This window comes from Myotis davidii, unplaced genomic scaffold (assembly GCF_000327345.1).
Source record: "Myotis davidii unplaced genomic scaffold, ASM32734v1 scaffold993, whole genome shotgun sequence".
Classification (NCBI taxonomy): Eukaryota; Metazoa; Chordata; class Mammalia; order Chiroptera; family Vespertilionidae; genus Myotis; species Myotis davidii.
Window position 1 is genome coordinate 1,951,605 of NW_006285483.1, and position 19,962 is coordinate 1,971,566.

At 39.5% G+C, this 19,962-nt stretch overlaps 1 protein-coding gene across 5 annotated transcripts in view; it reads right to left on the reverse strand.

Annotated features, from left to right (window-relative positions):
• Positions 1 to 19,962, reverse strand: part of RAD51C (RAD51 paralog C) — a 28,447-nt gene that overhangs the window by 7,587 nt on the left and 898 nt on the right. For 2 of the 5 annotated variants that reach the window (XR_001512618.1, XM_006756191.2), the window contains exons 2-7: positions 17,341 to 17,590; positions 15,548 to 15,714; positions 11,282 to 11,415; positions 9,749 to 9,880; positions 3,971 to 4,037; positions 2,729 to 2,789 (exon numbers count right to left, since the gene is read on the reverse strand). Coding sequence is in view for 4 of the 5 variants with exons in the window: in XM_006756191.2 (XP_006756254.1) it covers positions 2,729 to 2,789; positions 3,971 to 4,037; positions 9,749 to 9,880; positions 11,282 to 11,415; positions 15,548 to 15,714; positions 17,341 to 17,590 (811 nt within the window). In the remaining variant the exon portion in view is untranslated. The remainder of the gene's footprint in view (positions 1 to 2,728; positions 2,790 to 3,970; positions 4,038 to 9,748; positions 9,881 to 11,281; positions 11,416 to 15,547; positions 15,715 to 17,340; positions 17,591 to 19,962) is intronic. The other 3 variants (XM_015559082.1, XM_006756192.2, XM_015559083.1) reach the window with 3 other exon arrangements.

Here is a 19,962-nt window from a genome sequence, read left to right on the forward strand (position 1 = left end):
TGGTTTGGCTCAGTGGATGGAGCATCAGCCTGCGGTCTCAAGGGTTCCAGGTTCGATTCTAGTCAGGGGCATATGCCTTGGTTGCGGGCACATCCTCAGTTGGGGGTGTGCATGAAAGGAATGTTCAATGTTTCTCTTTCATCGATGTTTCTGGCTCTCTGTCCCTCTCCCTTCCTCTCTGAAAAAAAATCAATAAAATATATTTAAAATATATATATATATAGATTCTTCAGAGTTATTGAAGGAATATATAAAATGTTGTACATAAAGTGCTAGTTAAATGCCTAGCATAAGAAAGCACTCACTAAGATGGTAGAATGGGATTTGGGAAATTTTTATAGAAAAGATTTCCCCTAAATCTATCTATCTAGTGTCAGTGCTCTACATTATTCTCTAATTTCTTGGAAAGGATTAGTAAGAAGCTGAAGTCATAAAATGGTTAACTCTTAAAAATTAAGTATGATTGCCCTGGCCGGTGTGCCTCAGTTGGTTGAGCATCATTCCATGCACCAAAAGGGATTTGGTCCTGGTCAGGATACATGTCCAGGTCATAGGTTCAATCCCTGGTCAGGGTGCGTGGGAGGAAACCAATTGATATTTCTCTCTCTCCCTCTTCCTTCCTCTCTGAAAATCAATAAAAACATTTTTTTAAAAGTAAGCATGATTTTTTTTTATCTCATGGGTACCTAACCAATGCTAACTTACAGTTAGATAACGGCAAACTTCTCCTTCTGATGAATATATAAAAACATGAAACATCTTGCACTACTTCTATTATTTTTCTTCTCTCCCCCTCCCCCACCCTCTCTTTCTTTTTTGTTAATCCTCACCGGAGGATATTTTTCCATTGATTTTTACGGAGAGTGGAAGGGAAGGACAGAAAGAGAGAGAAACATCGACGTGAGACAGATATACCAATTGGTTGGTTGCCTCCTGCATGTGCCCCGAGCATGGCTGAGGATCAAGCCTGCAACCGAGGTTCATGCCCTTGACTGGAATCAAACCCGGAACCCTTCAGTCCGTGGGCTGATGCTATATCCACTGAGCCAAACTGGCTAGGGCAATTTTTCTCATTTTTTTACATGTGTTCTACTAATGAGTATTTAATACAACAAAAGTGGAAGACTACTATTGTACACTAGCTCAAGGGAAATTCCTAACAATATTAGTGGATGCACTTTACAAAACACCCCAATCTGGGAAAGTATGATATTATAAAGACTCATCTGGAGAAGTTGCCAAATCTTTACAATAGTGTTTGTTACTGAGAAAAAAATTCCTGTTGTGGATTCAGTTGGAGGATGGGAGTCAATTGTACAGCATTTTGTATAATTGCGGGGGAGAAGAGTCACCTGAGATCTGAAAGTACCATCTTTAAAAGAGATACAAACTGCATGAATTAGTTGTAAGAGATGTATGTAAGGGTAATTGGTTCTACTATGAGCTCAGTCAGTAAAACCTAACTTGGTGAGGCAAGAACAAAGAAATGCAGCCCTGGCTGGTGTGGCTCAATTGGTTGGAGCATCATCCTGTGCACCAGTCAGGGTGAATACGGGAGACAACAGATCAATGTTCCTCTCTCACTTTGGTGTCTCTCTCTCTCCCTCTCTCTCTCCCTCCCTCCCTCATTCTTCTCTCTCTCTAGAATCAATAAAAAGGCCCTAGCCAGTTTGGCTCAGTGAATAGAGCATCAGCCTGTGGACTGAAGGGTCCTGGGTTCGATTCCAGTCAAGGACACCTGCCCAGGTTGCGGGCTCAATCCCTAGTGGGGGGCGTGCAGGAGGCAGCCAATCAACGATTCTCTCTCATCATTGATGTTTCTATCTCTCTCCCTCTCCCTTCCTCTCTGAAATCAATAAAAATATATTTTAAAAAATAAAATCAATAAAAACATTTTTTAAAAGAACAAAGAAATGTAAATAAAGAAATCGACAATACCACTGACCAGACCCAATATGTATTTAAGTAATCCTTTTTTCTATCTTTGCCCACAAGCTGTCTCAATTTTCCCCTTTCATTAGAGCATTTCAAAACCAAGTTCTCTAGGTTATGACAATTAATCTCAAAGCAGAGAGTCTAGCATAAATCTGACATTTCTAGAAGTGCAGAATAAAAGATTCTGCAGCTTTCAATTGCCTATTTTAAAGAAAATAAAAGCTGGTTTGTTCACTTGCTCAGCAGCTTTAAAAACAAATACAAAGGTTTCACGCTGTCATAGTTTTATTTTAAAGAACAATACCAGTGAAAGTCAGGTAAGTAATTGAATAACAAAGGCAAGGTAGGAAAATACAAAAGTAAACACAATTTTATACAAGAAATATATTAAGCAATAACTAAGAAAAGCCATCCTATTTTCCACATAAATTAGTCCCAAAGCTAACATTTTGTCCCAATTGTATTCTTTCAATCCCTTCCATGAACACAGAGTACCCACCCCCTTCTGCATGGCTAATGGTACTTGATTTCTAAGAGCTTTAGAAGGTAGCATTCTTTGGCCCACTATTCATTTCAGGTGCAGCCCATCATTAAAAATCCCAAAGCATTTCTTATGTAGCTAAACGTGCAGATAAAAACAGGTTTCTGTTTGCTCTAGGTGATTAAGGACAAGGTAACAAAAGCTTTGGTTCATAGGGTACTGTAGATTTCATCCCTTGGACTAGCTCTAAGAAACTGGTGTTTAGTATAGTTAACCCAATATTTAAAATAATTAACTTGTTTCTACACTGACCTTTGCTTTTGATCCCAATGAAAGATCAGCCGTATTGTAGCAGCATGTCCCCAACTTTCCCCTGAGGGAAGAAGAACACAATAACTGTATATTGCCTAGGTTATAAGTCTCTCAGAATGCATCTCACTAAATACAGTTTTACTTTGCTTGATTTAACATAATGAGAGTATACTTGATTTCAAATAAAACTGGTATGTCGATAACATCCTGAGATTCATGGATGTTTACATACATACCTAATAAAATATTGCAGATCAATAAGTTCTATTTACTTTTAGAAAATTTTATAGTTTGAATTTACACATTTGTCAATCTTCCATATATTAAGACCAACGTATTTCTAACCACTAGGAAAAAAGCAAAAACTCTGAGATACTATTCTTAAATATTTTAGGATAAACTTAAAGCATTATATTCTAACAAGACTATGACTGAGGTTAAAAACAAAATAAATCTATTCACTGTAGTGTAATTTGTACTTGAATGGATTCACCATTACTCCTGCCTAAGACTGTGAGCTTTCTGAAAGCAAGAATCGCGCCCTAACCGGTTTGGCTCAGTGGATAGAGCGTCGGCCTACGGACTGAAAGGTCCCAGGTTCGATTCCGGCCAAGGGCATGTACCTTGGTTGCGGGCACATCCCCAGTAGGGGGTGTGCAGGAGGCAGCTGATCGATGTTTCTCTCTCATCAATATTTCTAACTCTCTATCCCTCTCCTTTCCTCTCTGTGAAAAATCAGTAAAATATATATTTAAAAAAAAAAAGAATCACCAGCCGAAACCGGTGTGGCTCAGTGGATAGAGCGTCGGCTTGCGGACTGAAAGCTCCCAGGTTCGATTCCGGTCAAGGGCATGTACCTGGGTTGCGGGCACATCCCCAGTAGGAGATGTGCAGGAGGCAGCTGATCGATGTTTCTAACTCTATCTCTCTCCATCTCTCTCCCTTCCTCTCTGTAAAAAATCAATAAAATATATTTTAAAAAAAAGAATCACCATATAAATATTATATGTTCAGTACCTGACACAACAGTTTTAGTATCTATATAGTAGATGCTAAATTAATGTTTGTTAACTGAAAGGATGAATCAAGATCTAAGGGCACAGTGCTCTGTGCTAAGATTTTTCAGTGAATAAGACACATACAGTCTCTCCTTTCATGAAATTTACCGTACTCAATAAGCATCAAGTTAAAGAAGTAGAGAAAATGTGTTTAACTGAAAATATTTATCGGACTATTACTCACCCAACGCAGGTATCAGCATGGCCTGATTTTTATCAATCTTTGTTGTCATCTGATTAGTTAAAATTACCTACAAAAACAAAATGTGAGAAAATTAGATGAGTCTCCCCTAAAACTTATCAAGTAAATTGTCTTGTGATTTTATTATTCCGAATATAATCTAATTTAAAGAAATACTATTTAGGTAATGAAAACCTTTTTGATAATATTTTTAAAACTTACCCATAAATGCCAAAACCGGTTTGGCTCAGTGGATAGAGCGTCGGCCTGCGGACTGAAGGGTCGCAGGTTCGATTCCGGTCAAGGGCATGTGCCTGGGTTGTGGGCACATCCCCAGTAGGAGATGTGCAGGAGGCAGCTGATCGATGTTAAAAAAGATAATATTTTTAAAACTTACCCATAAAAATAAATAGTTATCTGAAAACATGTCTACTGAACATAAAACTTTTTTTTAAACAAACAAGAACAAAGAAGTTCTTTGTTGTGAAAATGGAAGAATTTATCCTATCTAATACAGTGGGGCCTTGACTTACAAGTTTAATTCGTTCTGAGACCGAGTTCATTAAGAAGCTCGTTAACTCAAATTACTCTATCAACTCAATGCAAAAAAATGGCGGAGAGACAGCTGGTATCTCAAAAAACTCGTTAGTCGGGACACTCGTAAGTCAAGGCCCCACTGTAATAGACAAACATGGTAAGTAGCTCAGTGAGCGTTAACCTATGAACCAGGAGGTCAGGGTTCGCTTTTGTCAGGGCACAAGCACGGGTTGCGGGATCCATCCCCAATGTGGGGTGTGCAAGAGGCAGCCGATCAATGTTTCTCTCTCAGATCTGACGGCAGAACAACCGGTCGTTATGATGCACACTGACCACCAGGGGGCAGATGCTCAACGAAGGAGCTGCCCCTGGTGGTCAGTGCGCTCCCACAGCAGGAGCACTGCTCAGCCAGAAGTGGGGCTCACGGCTGTCGAGTGCAGTGGCGGTGGCCGGAGCCTCTCCCGCCTCCGTGGCAGTGCTAAGGAGCGGCAAGCCAAGTGATAAGGAGTGAGCAGGTGGGTGGTTAGAAGCAAGGGGTTCCAGATTGTGAGAGGGCGCAGGCCAGGCTGAGAGACCTCCCCGCTAACCCCCGCACAAATTTCATGCATCAGGCCTCTAGTAAAGATATAATAGATAATATATAATGGCCTAAAGAGAGCATGAACAAAAACTTCATAAATGCGAGAATCAGGAAAATCCAAGCTTTTAAATTTAAGTTTTGTATAAGCCAATAGGAACAATCAGTCCAACAGCAGTAATAAACATTTTTGAGTACCTAATACATGCCAGAAACCATGCTAAGTGCTTTACCTTCATTATCATATCTAATCTCCACAACTACTCTATGAGTGAGGTATTAGTATTATTATTCCAATTTAACACATAATAAATCAAAAGCTTAGAAAGATTGAGTCTGTGCTCTTTAGCACTGTGGCCTCTCTGGAATATATTTATTCAAAAGAATATAAAGTTCTTAATAACTCAATGCTTACATTTTTAGGGAAGAAATAAATATAGAATTATGATTTATGATTTTACAGAAATAAAAAAGAAACCAAGGCAAAGAATTATGAGAAGAGACCTAAAGTCAAAGAATGTACAGTAAAAGTAGAAGAACTTCAGGAAAATAAAACACAGTAATCAGATCAAATGACCCCAAATTGTGACAATGCTAGTCTACTAATAACAGATACAGATGTACGTTAGTCACAGATGGCATTAAAGACTAAAAATATTGCTAATTCTTTTGGATTAAATAGTGGCCTATAGAAAAAAAATCCCATGTTATGAAAGCAGTAGCTTTATAGTAGAGAAAAATGAACGTGTTTGAGGCTGATTTAGTACAGTAAAAATCAGATTATCTGGCACATTTTTATCCAAAATTCTCCAGAAATGGTTATTTTAAATATTCTTCCAATACAGGTCTTCCCTCCAGATATAAGATTGATACTACTGCAAGCTGAAACTGATATAGAACTTCTAAAAGGACTCTTGCCTGGCCAGCATGGCTCAGTGGTTGAGCATTGACAGATGAACTGGTCAGGGCACATGCCGGGTTGCAGGCTTGATCCCCAGTGAGGGGCATGTAAGAGCAGCCGATCAATGACTCTTTCTCATCATTGATGTTTCTATCTCTCTCTCCCTCTCCCTTCCTCTCTGAAATCAATAAAAATATATTTAAAAAATTAAAAAATAAAAGGACTCTCTCCACATCAGCATGGCAAAGACTTAAAAGACTCAAAATTGGTAAAGATGTGGAAAAACAAGAATTCCCATTCATTGCTGAAGACAACATACTTTGGAACACATTTTCTGAGGATAATCCTATCTAATAAAAGACAAACAGGGTAACTGATCATACCTTCGCTACACTTCCCATTGGCTAATCAGGGCAATATGCAAATTAACTGTCAAGAAAGATGGCGGTTAACTGCCAACAAAGATGACGGTTAATTTGCATACGTAGGCACAATGATGGGAGGTGAAAGGGGAAGGACGGAAGAACGGTGATCGGAAACCCAGGTGGCAGGCAAGAGCCGGGTGGCAGCCGCCTTTGCCCTGCCCCCGAGCCCTGGATCGGAGAACCGGGGCCGCCTTTGTCCACCCCCCAGCCAGTTATCGTGATCGGAAAGCTGGGCCACAGGCAAGGTGGCACCCCAGGACCCAGGAGCCACCTTGCCTGCGGCCGTGATCTTGATCGGAAAGCCAGGCTGGAGGCAAGGCGGCCCCCTGGAACCCAGGAGCCCGCGAGGTCTCCAGGTGAAGCAGCGATCAAGCTATGAGGGGGAGGGGAGAGGGCAGAAGGAGCTACAGGAGCAGCTCTGGCCGGAGACTGAAGACACCTGCCGGAGCAAAGAGCAAAAAGCAAAGACTGAAGGCTCCAGCCACAGCGAAGACTGTGTCCAGAGCGAAGATGGAAGGCGGTGGCCAGAGTTAAGGTTTGGGTCCCGGGTGCCAGAGGAAAACGTGCCAGCAGCCAGGGGAAAGGAAAGCCTATTGCACAAATCTTTTCGTGCAACAGGCCTCTAGCCTATATATAAAAGCCTAAGCAACCAGCCAACCAGCCAACTGGCTGACTGGCCGACCAACAAGTAGCTATGGTGCACACTGATCACCAGGGGGCAGATGCTCAAACACAGGAGCTGTCAAGCTGCGTTCACTTGGGAACCAGACAGGAAGGAGTCCGATTCCGGGGTGTGTCACCGAGAACCACCTTCTCACAATCTGAGACCCCTCGGGATGTTGGAGAGCCAGTTTTGGCCCGATCCCCACAGGCCAGGCCGAGGGACCCCTCCAGTGCAGAAATCCATGCACCAGGCCTCTAGTTTGATAATTTATAACAAAATATTTTAAACAGATCTTCCTTTGGCTTAATACTTTCAGAAATAACTGGACAAATGGACAAAGAAGTATATGTAAAGTTGTTGATTGCAGTGTTTTAAATTATGAAAAACTGGAGTCAACTTTAAAGATAATCAATAGGGAAGTGGTTAAAAAAAACTTCTACAATCATACAACAAAATACTATGTAGCTAAGGTAAGGTAAACTTATATAGTAACTAGAGGCCCAGTGCATGACTTTGTGCACCAGCGGGGTCCCTCAGCCTGGCCTGCGAGATCAGGCTGAAACCGGCTCTCCAACATCCCCCGAAGGGTCCCAGATTGCGAGAGGGCGCAGGCCAGGCTGAAGGACCCCACCGGTGCACGACTGGGGCCGGGGAGGAATGCAGGAGGTTGGCCAGCTGAGGAGGAACTGCATGGGGGCTCCAGGGCCGTCTCCTCAGTCCTGATCAGCCAGACCCCAACAGCAAGGTAACCTACCGGTTGGAGTGTCTTCCCCCCGGTGGTCAGTGCACATCATAGTGACTGGTCGACCAGTCGACTATCTGCCCCCTGGTGGTCAGTGCACATCATAGGAGCGGTTGAGCAGCCTTAGCATATCATTAGCATATTAAACTTTGATTGGTTGAAAGGACACTAGATGACTGGACACTTAGCATATTAGGCTTTTATTATATAGGATATAGATGGAAAGATATTTGCAATATATTAAGTGAACAAAATATTGCTTTGCATAATAGCATGCATAATGTGATTTTACTTTAAAACATGTTTATGTATGCATAGAATAAGTTTGGAAAAATATGTACAGCAAACTCAACAATAATCATTTCTGAGTAATAGATAATATAACTTTACATTTTGATGATTTATAATTTTTTTACAGCAAGCATATAACTTAAAGTTGTAAAATGTATTTATTATCAAAGGTCAGACATGCCTCTATACCTGCTAAGTAAAAAAGAATTTACAAAGTTATAGAGTAAAGTATGCCCTTAGCCCCCCAAAAATCTTAGCTCTAGAAATAACCACTGTTAATATTTTGGTCCTTTCAGTATTTTTCTTCATAGATATAAATACTCATATATAATTTTTACTTTTCTCAAAAGTGGAATCCATTAAATATATTATTATACAACGAATTTTTTTACTTAATCATATATATGGATTTTTTAGTTTCATGTGAGTTTGCAAATGCTTTTATTAAATACTGCATAGTTTTTTGTGTTATTTGCATTGCTTTTAAAATATTTTTTATAATTTTTTTTAATATGTCCTTTTTTATTGACCTGAGAAAGGAAGGGAGAGGGAGAGAAACAGAAACATCGATGTGAGAGGGTCACTTTGATTGGCCGCCTCCTGCATGATCAAGCCCAAAACCCACGGATGTGCCTGACTGGAAATTGAACCAGCTGTGACCACTCGGTGTATGGGACAATACTCAACCAACTGAACCACATCAGCCAGGGTTGCATTATTTTTTTAATCAGAAAAGATAGGATATTTTTGTTAAAAACAAACAAAAACCTAAGGAACTATGGCAACTCGTTAGTTTTGAGTGCCCCCTAGTGGGGGTTCTTCATGGATATTAACAGAATGCATAAAATTACGTACAAATTAATGAGAAAAAATAATTCAAAGACAGGATACTATGCTTTTCAGTACATGGCAAAAAAATCTAATAGCTCAAAAGAAAAGATGTAAGTTTTGAAATTATTTTATCAAGGAATTCTTTATTTTCTTATGATGTATTACAGGCATGTGCTAAGGACTCTGGGTAAAGATAAGAAAACCAAGTTAAGCAGTTTGAACTCCCATCTCCCTCACATATAAGTGTCTATATTCGTGTCAGTGGTGGAATAGGGTTGCAGAATGGGAAGTGCTGGCAAACGCAATAAAAAAAAGTTTTTAACTCCTTTTTATCGCTTCACTTTTGAACTTACCTTTACCTTTCTCCTCACATTTCAAATCTAAGAGTTACTTCCACCTCCAAACATCTTGGCTCTTTACAATATGTCATTTTCCTATCCCTCTGAGTCTGTGATTATACATTATGTAATAATCAAAGACTCAAATTAAAAGAAAAATGGGAATGTTGGAAGAGCTTACCTAAAACACATCAAGTATATTTAGACCAAGAAAACACTGCAATTACCAAAGTCCATTTTTAAAATATGGCATCTTAATTATGCTTATTCTTTTCCAGGAAAACCAATAAACAACACTTATGACTGGAATTAATTTTTTATAATAACCAAGCCAAAACAAAACTACATTTTAAACTACGTGTACATTAATATGTCCTTTTTTATTGACCTGATAAATTCTATTCTGCTACTTGTAGGCATTAATATTTGGTACAATCTTAACTATTATAGAATTCTCTTAACAAATTATACTTACAGCTAATCTGTGATTATTTGCAAGGCTGATCATTTGCTGGGCTAGGCCATTTAGTAATCGAGTTCGAAGGGATAAGTCATCGAAGTCATGACGAAAAGGAAAAGCAATACCATCCACTATCACTAATCGAACCTAAATACAGAAGAAATAATGATATTAGGTTTGGTATTAAAAATAAAATTGATATTAAAAAATCACAGCCCATTGTATAAAAAAAACCCCTTAATGCCCTAGCTGGTTTGACTCAGTGGATAGAGCGTCGGCCTGCGGCCTCAAGGGTCCCAGGTTCGATTCCAGTCAAGGGCATGTACCTTGGTTCCAGGCACATACCCAGTAGAGCGTGTGCAGGAGGCATAGGATTTAATAATTTTTTAAAAATAAATAAATAAATAAAAACCCTTAAAATCCAGTTTTATTCCCAACTTTGCAAAGGCTTTATTTTGGATATATCTATTCATCCAATGCTTTTTATTTATTTATTTATTTACTTTTTAGTCCTCACCCGAGGATATTTTTCCATTGATTTTAGAGAGAGTGGAAGAGAGAGGGAAAGACAAAGAGAAATATTAATGTGAAAGAAACACATTGATTGGTTGCCCCCTGCACGCACCCTGACTAGGACTAAGGCCAGGGCCAGGGCCATTGCCAGGGAGGAGCCTGCAACAGAGGTACATGCCTTTGACCAAAATCAAACCCAGGACCCTTTGATCCACAGGCCGACCAAACCAGCTAGGACATCCAATGCTTTTTTTAAAAATGTTTGTATTGCCGAGACCGGTTTGGCTCAGTGGATAGAGTGTTACTTCCATGTTCTAGCTACTGTAAATAATCCTGCTGTGAACATAAATGTATGAATGCATAAATGTCTCTTCAAGACCCTGCTTTCAATTCTTTTGGTTATATACCCAGAAGTGGAATTGCTGTATTATATGGTAGTTCTATTTTCAATTTTTTGAGGAACTCACATACTGTTTTCTACTACAATTATACCATTTTACTTTCCCACCAACAGCAAAAAAGTACCTTCTTAAAATGAAATATGCAGCTGAAAAAAGAATAAGGTCTACCGGTAGGTAATGATACAGAAAGATACACAAAACACTAAGCCAAAATGGAAGGTGCAGAACAATACAGTATAATCCCATGAACAAATGTTAAAAATGGGGAACTAGATATTATAATACGTATAAAAAATTTTTGAGAAGACACACAAGAAACTATTAATAGTAGTCAACTTTGGAGAGAGGTACTAGGAAGCAATAGCAGAAGGGAAATGTTATTTTTCATTTTATACCACTCTATACAGTTTGTTTGATAGGAGCTATTCCACCATTACTAGAGGTGGAACCTCTATTTATAATATTTCAATTTCTTACTTTAGGCATAGTATTAATATATACATGCTAAGTAAATGTAAACATAAATAAATTATAGGGCAAGGAATAAATAAATTTTCTGAATTGGCTTAACCAGACACTTCCTAAGAAATATTAGTTACATTGGTAAATTATATTTCAGTAGCTTGAGCCATACCTTTGAATGTTCTGAAAGGAATTCTGAAAGTAGATAAACTTGTGCCAGTAGCTCTGTGTAGTCATGACAACGAAAATAATAAATATGGGAAAGAATGTTTTCAAGAGTGAAATTCTCCAAAGCCTTTGGGTGTGCTGAAATAAACAACAAAACAATCTTAAAGTAATTAGTTACCTGTTTTGATATATTGGTGACTAAAGAAAAACAATACCTTTGAATAACAAAATTCTTCACTGTGAACAAAACTCTTGACTTTATCTGAAAGATGACAAAATTTTAGCAAAATCACTATAAACTATCATTTCATAATTCCTGTCCTCTTCTTTCATCCTTTCCACCTTTTCCTTACATACTAGGCCAGTGATGGCGAACCTTTTGAGCTCAGTGTGTCAGCATTTTGAAAAACCCTAACTTAACTCTGGTGCCATGTCACATATAGAAATTTTTTGATATTTGCAGCCATAGTAAAACAAAGATTTATATTTCTGATATTTATTTTATATATTCATATATTCAAATGCCATTTAACAAAGAAAAATCAACCAAAAAAATGAGTTCGCGTGTCATCTCTGACACGCGTGTCATAGGTTCGCCATCACTGTACTAGGCTATCTAGAAACTGTTTATACACATATACAACTAGTTTTTAATGCCTGTCTTTTCATATTTCTAGTTACTGGCTTCCACTCAATAGAAGTAACATACTGGAATTTCTCTTTCTTGTTTTTTTTTTCCATAGGATTACAAACTAACAGTTAAAAGGAAAAATGTTCAAAAGAAGTATTTTCCCCCCTTAAATGATATAGTGTAACTTGGTAATTTAAATAGAACCAATGATATAAAATGAAATTCCCTACTTAGATTGGATTTAAAAAATAAGCAGTTTGGAAACCAGAAACACCAATCAGAAAGGATATATGCACCCCTATGTTCATAGCAGCACAATTTACAATAGCTAAGATATGGAAACAGCCTAAGTGCCCATCAGCAGATGAGTGGATTAGAAAACTGTGGTACAGAAGAGGAACCAAGATGGTAGCATAGGTAAACACCTGTACTTGCTGCCTCTCACAAGCACATCAAAATTACAACTAAAAGACAGAACAATTATCATCCAGAACCTCAGGAAAGCTGGCTGAGTGGAAGTTCTACAACTAAAGAGGTAAAGAAGAAAGCGCACTGAGACTGGTAGGAGGTGTGGAGGCACTGAACGGGCTGGCATCCAGGTGCACTGCTTTTTTAATCGGGAGGTAGATACAAACTCCCACTTGTTCTGAACTCCAGTTCCAGGAGAGACTCAGGGGGACCCAGACACATACAGGGAGAAACTGGACTGTCTGGCATCAGGACAGGAACGTGAGGGAGGCTTTCTTTCAGACAGAGGTGCGGAGGTGTGCACAGTGGTCACTGTTCTTGCCTGGGAGAATCTCTAGTGCAGGGCTGCCTGGCAGCCATTGCTGTTTGCTCTGCACCGGTGATTCCCTGAGACCCAGCCCACCCAATTTACAACCCCACCCAAACTGTGTGCAGCAGCTTTTGCATATGAATGGCCTGTCCTTTCTCAGCCTAAAACCTGTCAAATAGGCAGCAGCTGGGGGTGCCAGAAAAAGAGAGAGAGCAAGATATTGAAAACCTATTTTAAGAAATAATGACAGAAAACTTCCCCTACCTGGTGAAAGAAATAGACTTACAAGTCCAGGAAGCACAGAGAACCCCAACCAAAAGGAATCCAAAGAGGACCACAACTGGTGAATGTAATAGAATCAGGGGCAAGGAAAGGGAGCGACTGACAATTCTCGGGGGGGCGGGGAGGTAAGAGGATGTGGGGGGTGAAGGAAGAGATTGGACAAAGAGCTTATACCTATGGACGAGGACAGTGCGGGGACGAGGGCCTGGGGTGGGGTAGGAACCAGGTGGAGGGGAGCTATGGGGGGAAAAAGAGGAACATCTGTAATAATCTGAACAATAAAGATTTTTTTAAAAAACCCAAAAACTGTAGTAAGTTTACATAATGGAATACTATGCTGCTATAAAAAAGAAGGAACTTTTTCCGCTTGCAACAGCATGGATGGAGCTGGAGAGCATTATGGTAAGCAAAATAAGCCAGTCGGAGAAAGATAAGTATCACATGATCTCACTCATATGTGGGATATAATGATCAACATAAACTGATGAACAAATATAGATCCAGAGACAAAGTAGTACTAAACATACCACCCAACCTCAGAGAGAAGGCAGGGTAGGGGAGGGTTAGAGATCAACCAAAGGACTTGTATGCATGCATATTAGCATTACCAATGGACACAGACACTGGGGTGGTGGAGGCTTTCCTTTGGGAGTGGGAGTGGCTGGGGGGGAGGGTCAATCGTGGGAAAAAAGGAGACGTAATACTTTAAACAATAAAAAAAAGGAAAAGAAAAAATAAATAAGCAGTTTGGCTTTGTACATATTTCAGAGAAAAACCACTTAAAAAGTGTTGCATTTTAAAATGTACTTACATTTTAACATTGAAAAATAAACCCCAAGAAATTAAATTTCAGAAAACATTGCCTATTACAAATATATTAAATTTTTACTTGATTTTTATTATTGTTGTTTTGTGTGATTTTTTTGTCTTTTTTTTCTTCTTCTTAAATTGATTTTTAGAGAGAGAAGAGAGAGGGGGAGGGGGAGTGAGAGAGAGATAAACATCAATAGGCTGCCTCCTGCAAGTCCCCCACCAAGGATCGAGCCTGCAACCTGGGCATGTGCCCTAACAGTCCAGTGCATAAAAGAACACTCAACCAACTAGCCACAACAGCCAGGGCCAAGTATACATTTTAAAAGTTCATTTTTAACCAAAAAAATGACACCTTAATCATATACCACTCATTACAAACTTTATATCCCAGTTTTATACCAATAATATTTAGAATAAGATTTTAAGACGCTATTACAGCCCTGGTGGGGTGACTCCATTGGTTGGAGTATCATCCCCTACACCAAAAAGTGAGACTCCGAATAGGGCACATACCTAGGTGTCAGGTTCGATCCCCAGTTGCGGTGTATACAGGAGGCAGCCAATCAATGTTTCTCTCTCACATCAATGTTTCTCTCTCTTTCTCTTCATATCCTCAGATGATAATAAAACAAAACAAAACACTATTACAAATATACATTGTGTCTACGGCCATGCCACCCTGAATACACCCGTTCTTATCTGATGTCACAAATATTTATTGTGACATGGGTAGCTTTAAGGATTTTTAGCAAATATACTGGTCATTAGTTAAAGAGGACACCTAGCACTTACATTAAAATTAAAATATACAGCCCGGCTGGCGTGGCTCAGTGGTTGAGCGTCCATCTACGAACCAGGAGGTCATGGTTCGATTCCCAGTCAGGGCACATGCCGGGGTTGCAGGCTCGATTCCCAGTGTGGGGTGTGCAGGAGGCAGCTTATCAATGAATCTCTCTTATCAGTGATGTTTCAAACTCTCTCTCCATCTCCCTTCATCTCTGAAATCAATAAAAATATATATTTTTTTAAATCCTGCTGATTACAAACATTTAAAGGAAATACAAGCATATATGAAAAGCATTGTTTTTTGAAACATCTAGAGAAAAGACTAAAGACTGTACATCCAAAGAATAAGATAAAACAAAGCAAATTTTTTAAAAAGTCAAACCAGAAACCATTTAATTTTATAAGAAACTGAAAGGATGTGAACTTGAACATAAATTACCTTTACATTTTTAAAAAAGCTTCCTTTCCACATTATAAGTACAAAAAACTTCCAAACACTTTAGCAATACAATTAACATAGTCATGAAGTCATTTACATACTACTCATAGCCCCATAGGTCAATCAGCTTAATGTTCCAAATACTTCCAAACATAGTTTTTGTTTTTGGAAAAACCAGTATGAAAGTCAAAACACTAAATGCACTGAATATAGTGAGTGCGTTGAGACAATACTTATAGTAAAGTTCCAATAAAATTAGTTTACACCTAGTAGGTCAAAGTATGATTTGAAGTCATACACTGAAATACATACACAAATTTTGCCTTAGAGCTCCTGCAGTGAGGGCCATAAAAGGGGAAGAACAGGCCAATTCAGGTTGTGGCATTTCTAATTTTTAAGAAGGCTATGAGAATTTAACACCAGTACATTATCAAGTCATTAAGCTTCACTTTCCAAAACGGTCTCTTGCTAAGACTTCAGATGAGTACAAATGCAAATTTCTTTTACTATACAGAAAAAAGAAAATCACTTGCTAACTTACCCTCTTCCATACTTGTTCCTGCTATAAGCTGAAGGTGCTGAATGCAGGCAGTCGCAAGGTCTATCACTCTATCAACCATAAAACTTCCCTCTGTATCAATAAAAACTGCTTCGCCTTCCACTCCTCCAAAACATTCTGGTATCTGCACATCTACTGCCAACTGCATACTATCAAGAGAAAGAAGTCAAACAAATCATTATAATGATCTTCTAACATAGTGTCTTTCAAACTCCAGATCACGAAATGTTTTATAAATGCAAATATACATCCCAGACAAGAGAGATGGCTGCTTCGCCATGGCTCCAAATACAGGATGGAGCTAAAGTAGAATTACAATTGGGAGTACAAGAAAGTTTGTTCTTGTATTATTATTTACTAGAGGCTGATGCATGAAATTCGTGTACTCGGGGCAGGGGAGAGGGGTCCCTCAGCCCAGCCTACACCTTCTTGCAGTCAGGAGCCCTGGAGAATGTCTGACTGACAACTTAGCGCTGCAGCAGAGGTGGGAGACACTCCCGCCACTGCCGCTGCGCTCGCCAGCAGTGAGCCTGGCTTCTGGCTGAGTGGCACTCCCCCTGTGGGAGAGGCAATGAGTGTCTGCCCCCTAGTGGTCAGTGCTCATCTTGAGTGTCTGCCCCGTAGTGGTCAGTGCTCATCTAGCGACCAGTCATTCTGCCATTTGGTCAATTTGCATATTAGCCTTTCATTATATTGATTATATTATTTTCCATACAAACTATTGTAAACCTACTATTTTTATTATTAAAAGTTTTATCTTGTATTATTTATTATACTAGAGGCCTATTGCACGAAAAGATTCGTGCAATAGGCCTTCCCTTCCCCTGGTTGCCAGCACAGGTTTTCCTCCGGCACCCAGGACCCAGGCCTTCGCTCCGGCTGGAGGCGCCTCCAAGCCTCTCGTGGCTCCAGGGGCTGGAGCTGCCTTCAGTCTTCCGAGCTGCCTTCAGTCTTCCGCTCTGCCACTTCGCCCCTATGTATGCAAATTAACTGCCACCTTTGTTGGCGGTTAATTTTCATATCTTGCTGATTAGCCAATGGGAGACGTAGCGAAGGCATGGTCAATTTCAATCTTTGTCTATTATTAGATAGGATTATTTTCCATAAAAACTACTGTGAGCCCCACCCCGTATATGTGAATCAATTGATGCTTGGATTAGGAAAAGGGTGTGCCCATAAAATCATGATTAAGGAATTTTAGTGGTTATTTAGGCCTCTGGAAATGGAACCCTTTCTTACTATATATAAATCTACTTTTTTAAGTCTCAGATTTTTTTTTAAGTAAGCTTTTATTGATTTTGAGAGAGAAGGACAGAGAGAAACACTGATGAGAAAGGAACTTCATTGATCGGGTGCCTCCTGCATGCACCCGCACAACCTGGGCATATGTCCTGACCAGGAATCCAACTGGCAATTTCTTGGTTCCTAAGTCAACGCTCAACCACTGAGCCACAGCGACCAGGCTCTACTTTCAAACGTTTGATTTTCAAATATAGTCTCTGAAAGTAGGAGACTGCTTTCTTATCCTAACGACTACATAACAGTGTTGTAAAAGAAACACTTTTTATATCAAAAGAAACATATCAATTTATCAAAATGGAATGCTAAAGTAACACAAATATTAAGTTGGTTTTTGTTTGATGCATGTACGCAAACACAAAAATTTGTGAATACATACATTTCTTTTTCGGTCTGACTATAGACCCATAGCACAATACTCTATTACTTACATAAAGTGCTAAGCCCACCCTTAAGAAGGGAACATTTTAGTTTACCATAACTGTGTTTTTCCAACACCTGGTGCACCACAAATTTCTGTTGTTTTGGTTAAGGGTACACCACCCCCAAGAATATTATCGAGTGCTGAACAGAAGGTAATTATAAAGTTCTGGGTATGCTCCTGCTCAAGAAGATCCAATGCTGTACATGTCTTGCCTGACTCAGCGTGTCTTGGTTTATCTGTGAGACACTCTCTTCTTATAATTTGCAGAGCTTCTAAGGCTTCCTCTTTAGATATCCCAACTTCTGAAAGTAGAGTAAGAAAAAACACACAGATTTTTGAGAGATTTGAAACAGCATATTATGCTACTTGGTTTTCTTTATTAATTTTAATTTTTAGGTAGCAAGAGTGATGCCAAGAATAGAGAAACATAAAAATGTAACATTCCGCCCTGACTGGTCTGGCTCAGTGGATAGAGCGTCGGCCTGTGGACTGAAGGGTCCCGGGTTCGATTCCGGTCAAGGGCATGTACCTTGGTTGCGGGCACATCCCCAGTGGGGGTTGTGCAGGAGGCAGCTGGTCGATATTTCTCTCTCATCAACGTTTCTAACCCTCTATCTCTCTCCCTTCCTCTGTAAAAAATGAATAAAATATTTTTTTAAAAAATGTAACACTCCATGAACTATTTAACCTTTCAAGTTAATAATTGGATTGATGTTTTCTCAGTCCTCACATACTTAAAAAATTTATTACCTCAGAAACAGAATTGAGCCCTGGCTGATTTGGCTCAGTGGCGAGAACACTGGCCTAGGAACTGAAAGGATCCTGGGTTTGATTCCTGGTCAGGGCACATGCCCAGGTTGCAGGCTCCGTCCCCAGTGGGGGATGTGCAGGAGGCAGCCGATCCATGATTCTCTCTCATCATTGATGTTTCTATCTTTCTCTCCCTCTCCCTTCCTCTCTGAAATCAATTAAAAGTATATATATAAAAATAAAATAACAGAATTGAAAAAACTTAAACCTCTAAAGCATTTCTAAGTATCTACAAAATTTCTCAGGACGTAGAATTAAAATGTACTAGCAGTCAATCCTTTTATCTCATTTGGTCTTATGAAGCCATAATTATCTTACTCTCATAAGTATACAAATCATTTTTCAGAAGAAAGTTAAAATGGCCTCCTTAATTGCCTAAAACAAAAATCAACTTTAAAAGAAGTGCATGGCCCTAGCTGGTTTGGCTCAATGAATAGAGAGAGCATCGGCCTGTGAACAGAAAGGTCCTGGGTTCGATTCCAGTCAAAGGCACATACCCGGGTTTCGGGTTCAGTCTCCAGTGGGGGAGTGCAGGAGGCAGCCAATCAATGATTCTCTCTCATCACTGATGTTTTTCTCTCTCTCTCTCTCCCTCTCCCTTCCTCTCTGAAAGCAATAAAAATATATTATAAAAATAAAAGAAGTGCATGTGGCCCTGGCTGGTATGCCTCAATTGCTTGAAGTGTCCTCCTGCTCACTAAAAGGTGTTAGATTCAACCTCTGGTCCAAGTACACGTACAAGAGGCAACTGATCAATATTTCTTTCACATCAATGTTTCTCTCTCTCTTTCTCTCTCTCTCTCCCTTCCTCTCTAAAATCAATTTTAAAAAAAAGAATTTGCTTTTTAAAAAAGACAGCATTTTATTCATAATAAAAACTTTTCATGGGAACACTGGCATAAAAAATTCATGTATCATTCTATTTAATGAGAATAACAATTTTATGCACAAATATCTTAAACAATGTACTTACACTTTCCTTAACTACACACTTTCATTCCTGTCTGATAATATGGCCTAAGAAGATAAAACAGTAATTACAAAACAGGCTGCTGCCCTGGCCGATGTGGCTCACATGGCCGGCCCTCATTCCCTGCAAGGAAGGTTAGTGCCTAACTTGTGGGTTCAATCCCTGGTAGAAGGTGTGCAGGAGACAGCAGATTGATATTTCTCTCTCATCAATGTTTTTCTCTCCCTTCCTCTCTAAAATCAATAAAAACATATTTATAAAACAAACAAATAAACAAGCTGAGGGGAGAAATAATTGTGAGGATATCACTTAAGAGTTTGATATATCAGTGCTTGATTTGGTAAGGATATAAAATATACATTTGGTGCTAACGAAACACAACAATGATAAGGCAAGGAAAATCCTATCCAATTTAAGAGCTTGGACTCTGGAGTCAAATTACTTGGATTTGCGAAGCCTGGCCGCACCACTATGTAGTCGCCGTGTTTGGGCAAGTTACTTTTTTGCGTCTCAGATTTTTTCTTCTTCTACGAAATGGATATGAGACAATACATGTAAAAAGCTTGGTAGAAAACCAGGCCATCCAAAATGCTCAATAATTGTTAGCTTTTTAAAAAAATACATTTTTATTGATTTCAGAGAGGAAAGGAGAGGCAGAGTCAGAAACATCAATGATGAGAGGGAATCATCCATCGGCGGCCTCCTGCATGCCCCACCCTGGGGATCAAGCCCTCAACCCAGGCATGTGTCCTAGACCGGAGTCGAACCCAGAACCCTTCAGCCCGCAGGCTGATGCTCTATCCACTGAGCCAAACCGGTTAGGGCCCTTCACAGTTATTTGTACAAAATTAACTGCTTGTATAATTAGTTCCCTTCCATCACCTGCCACCATGC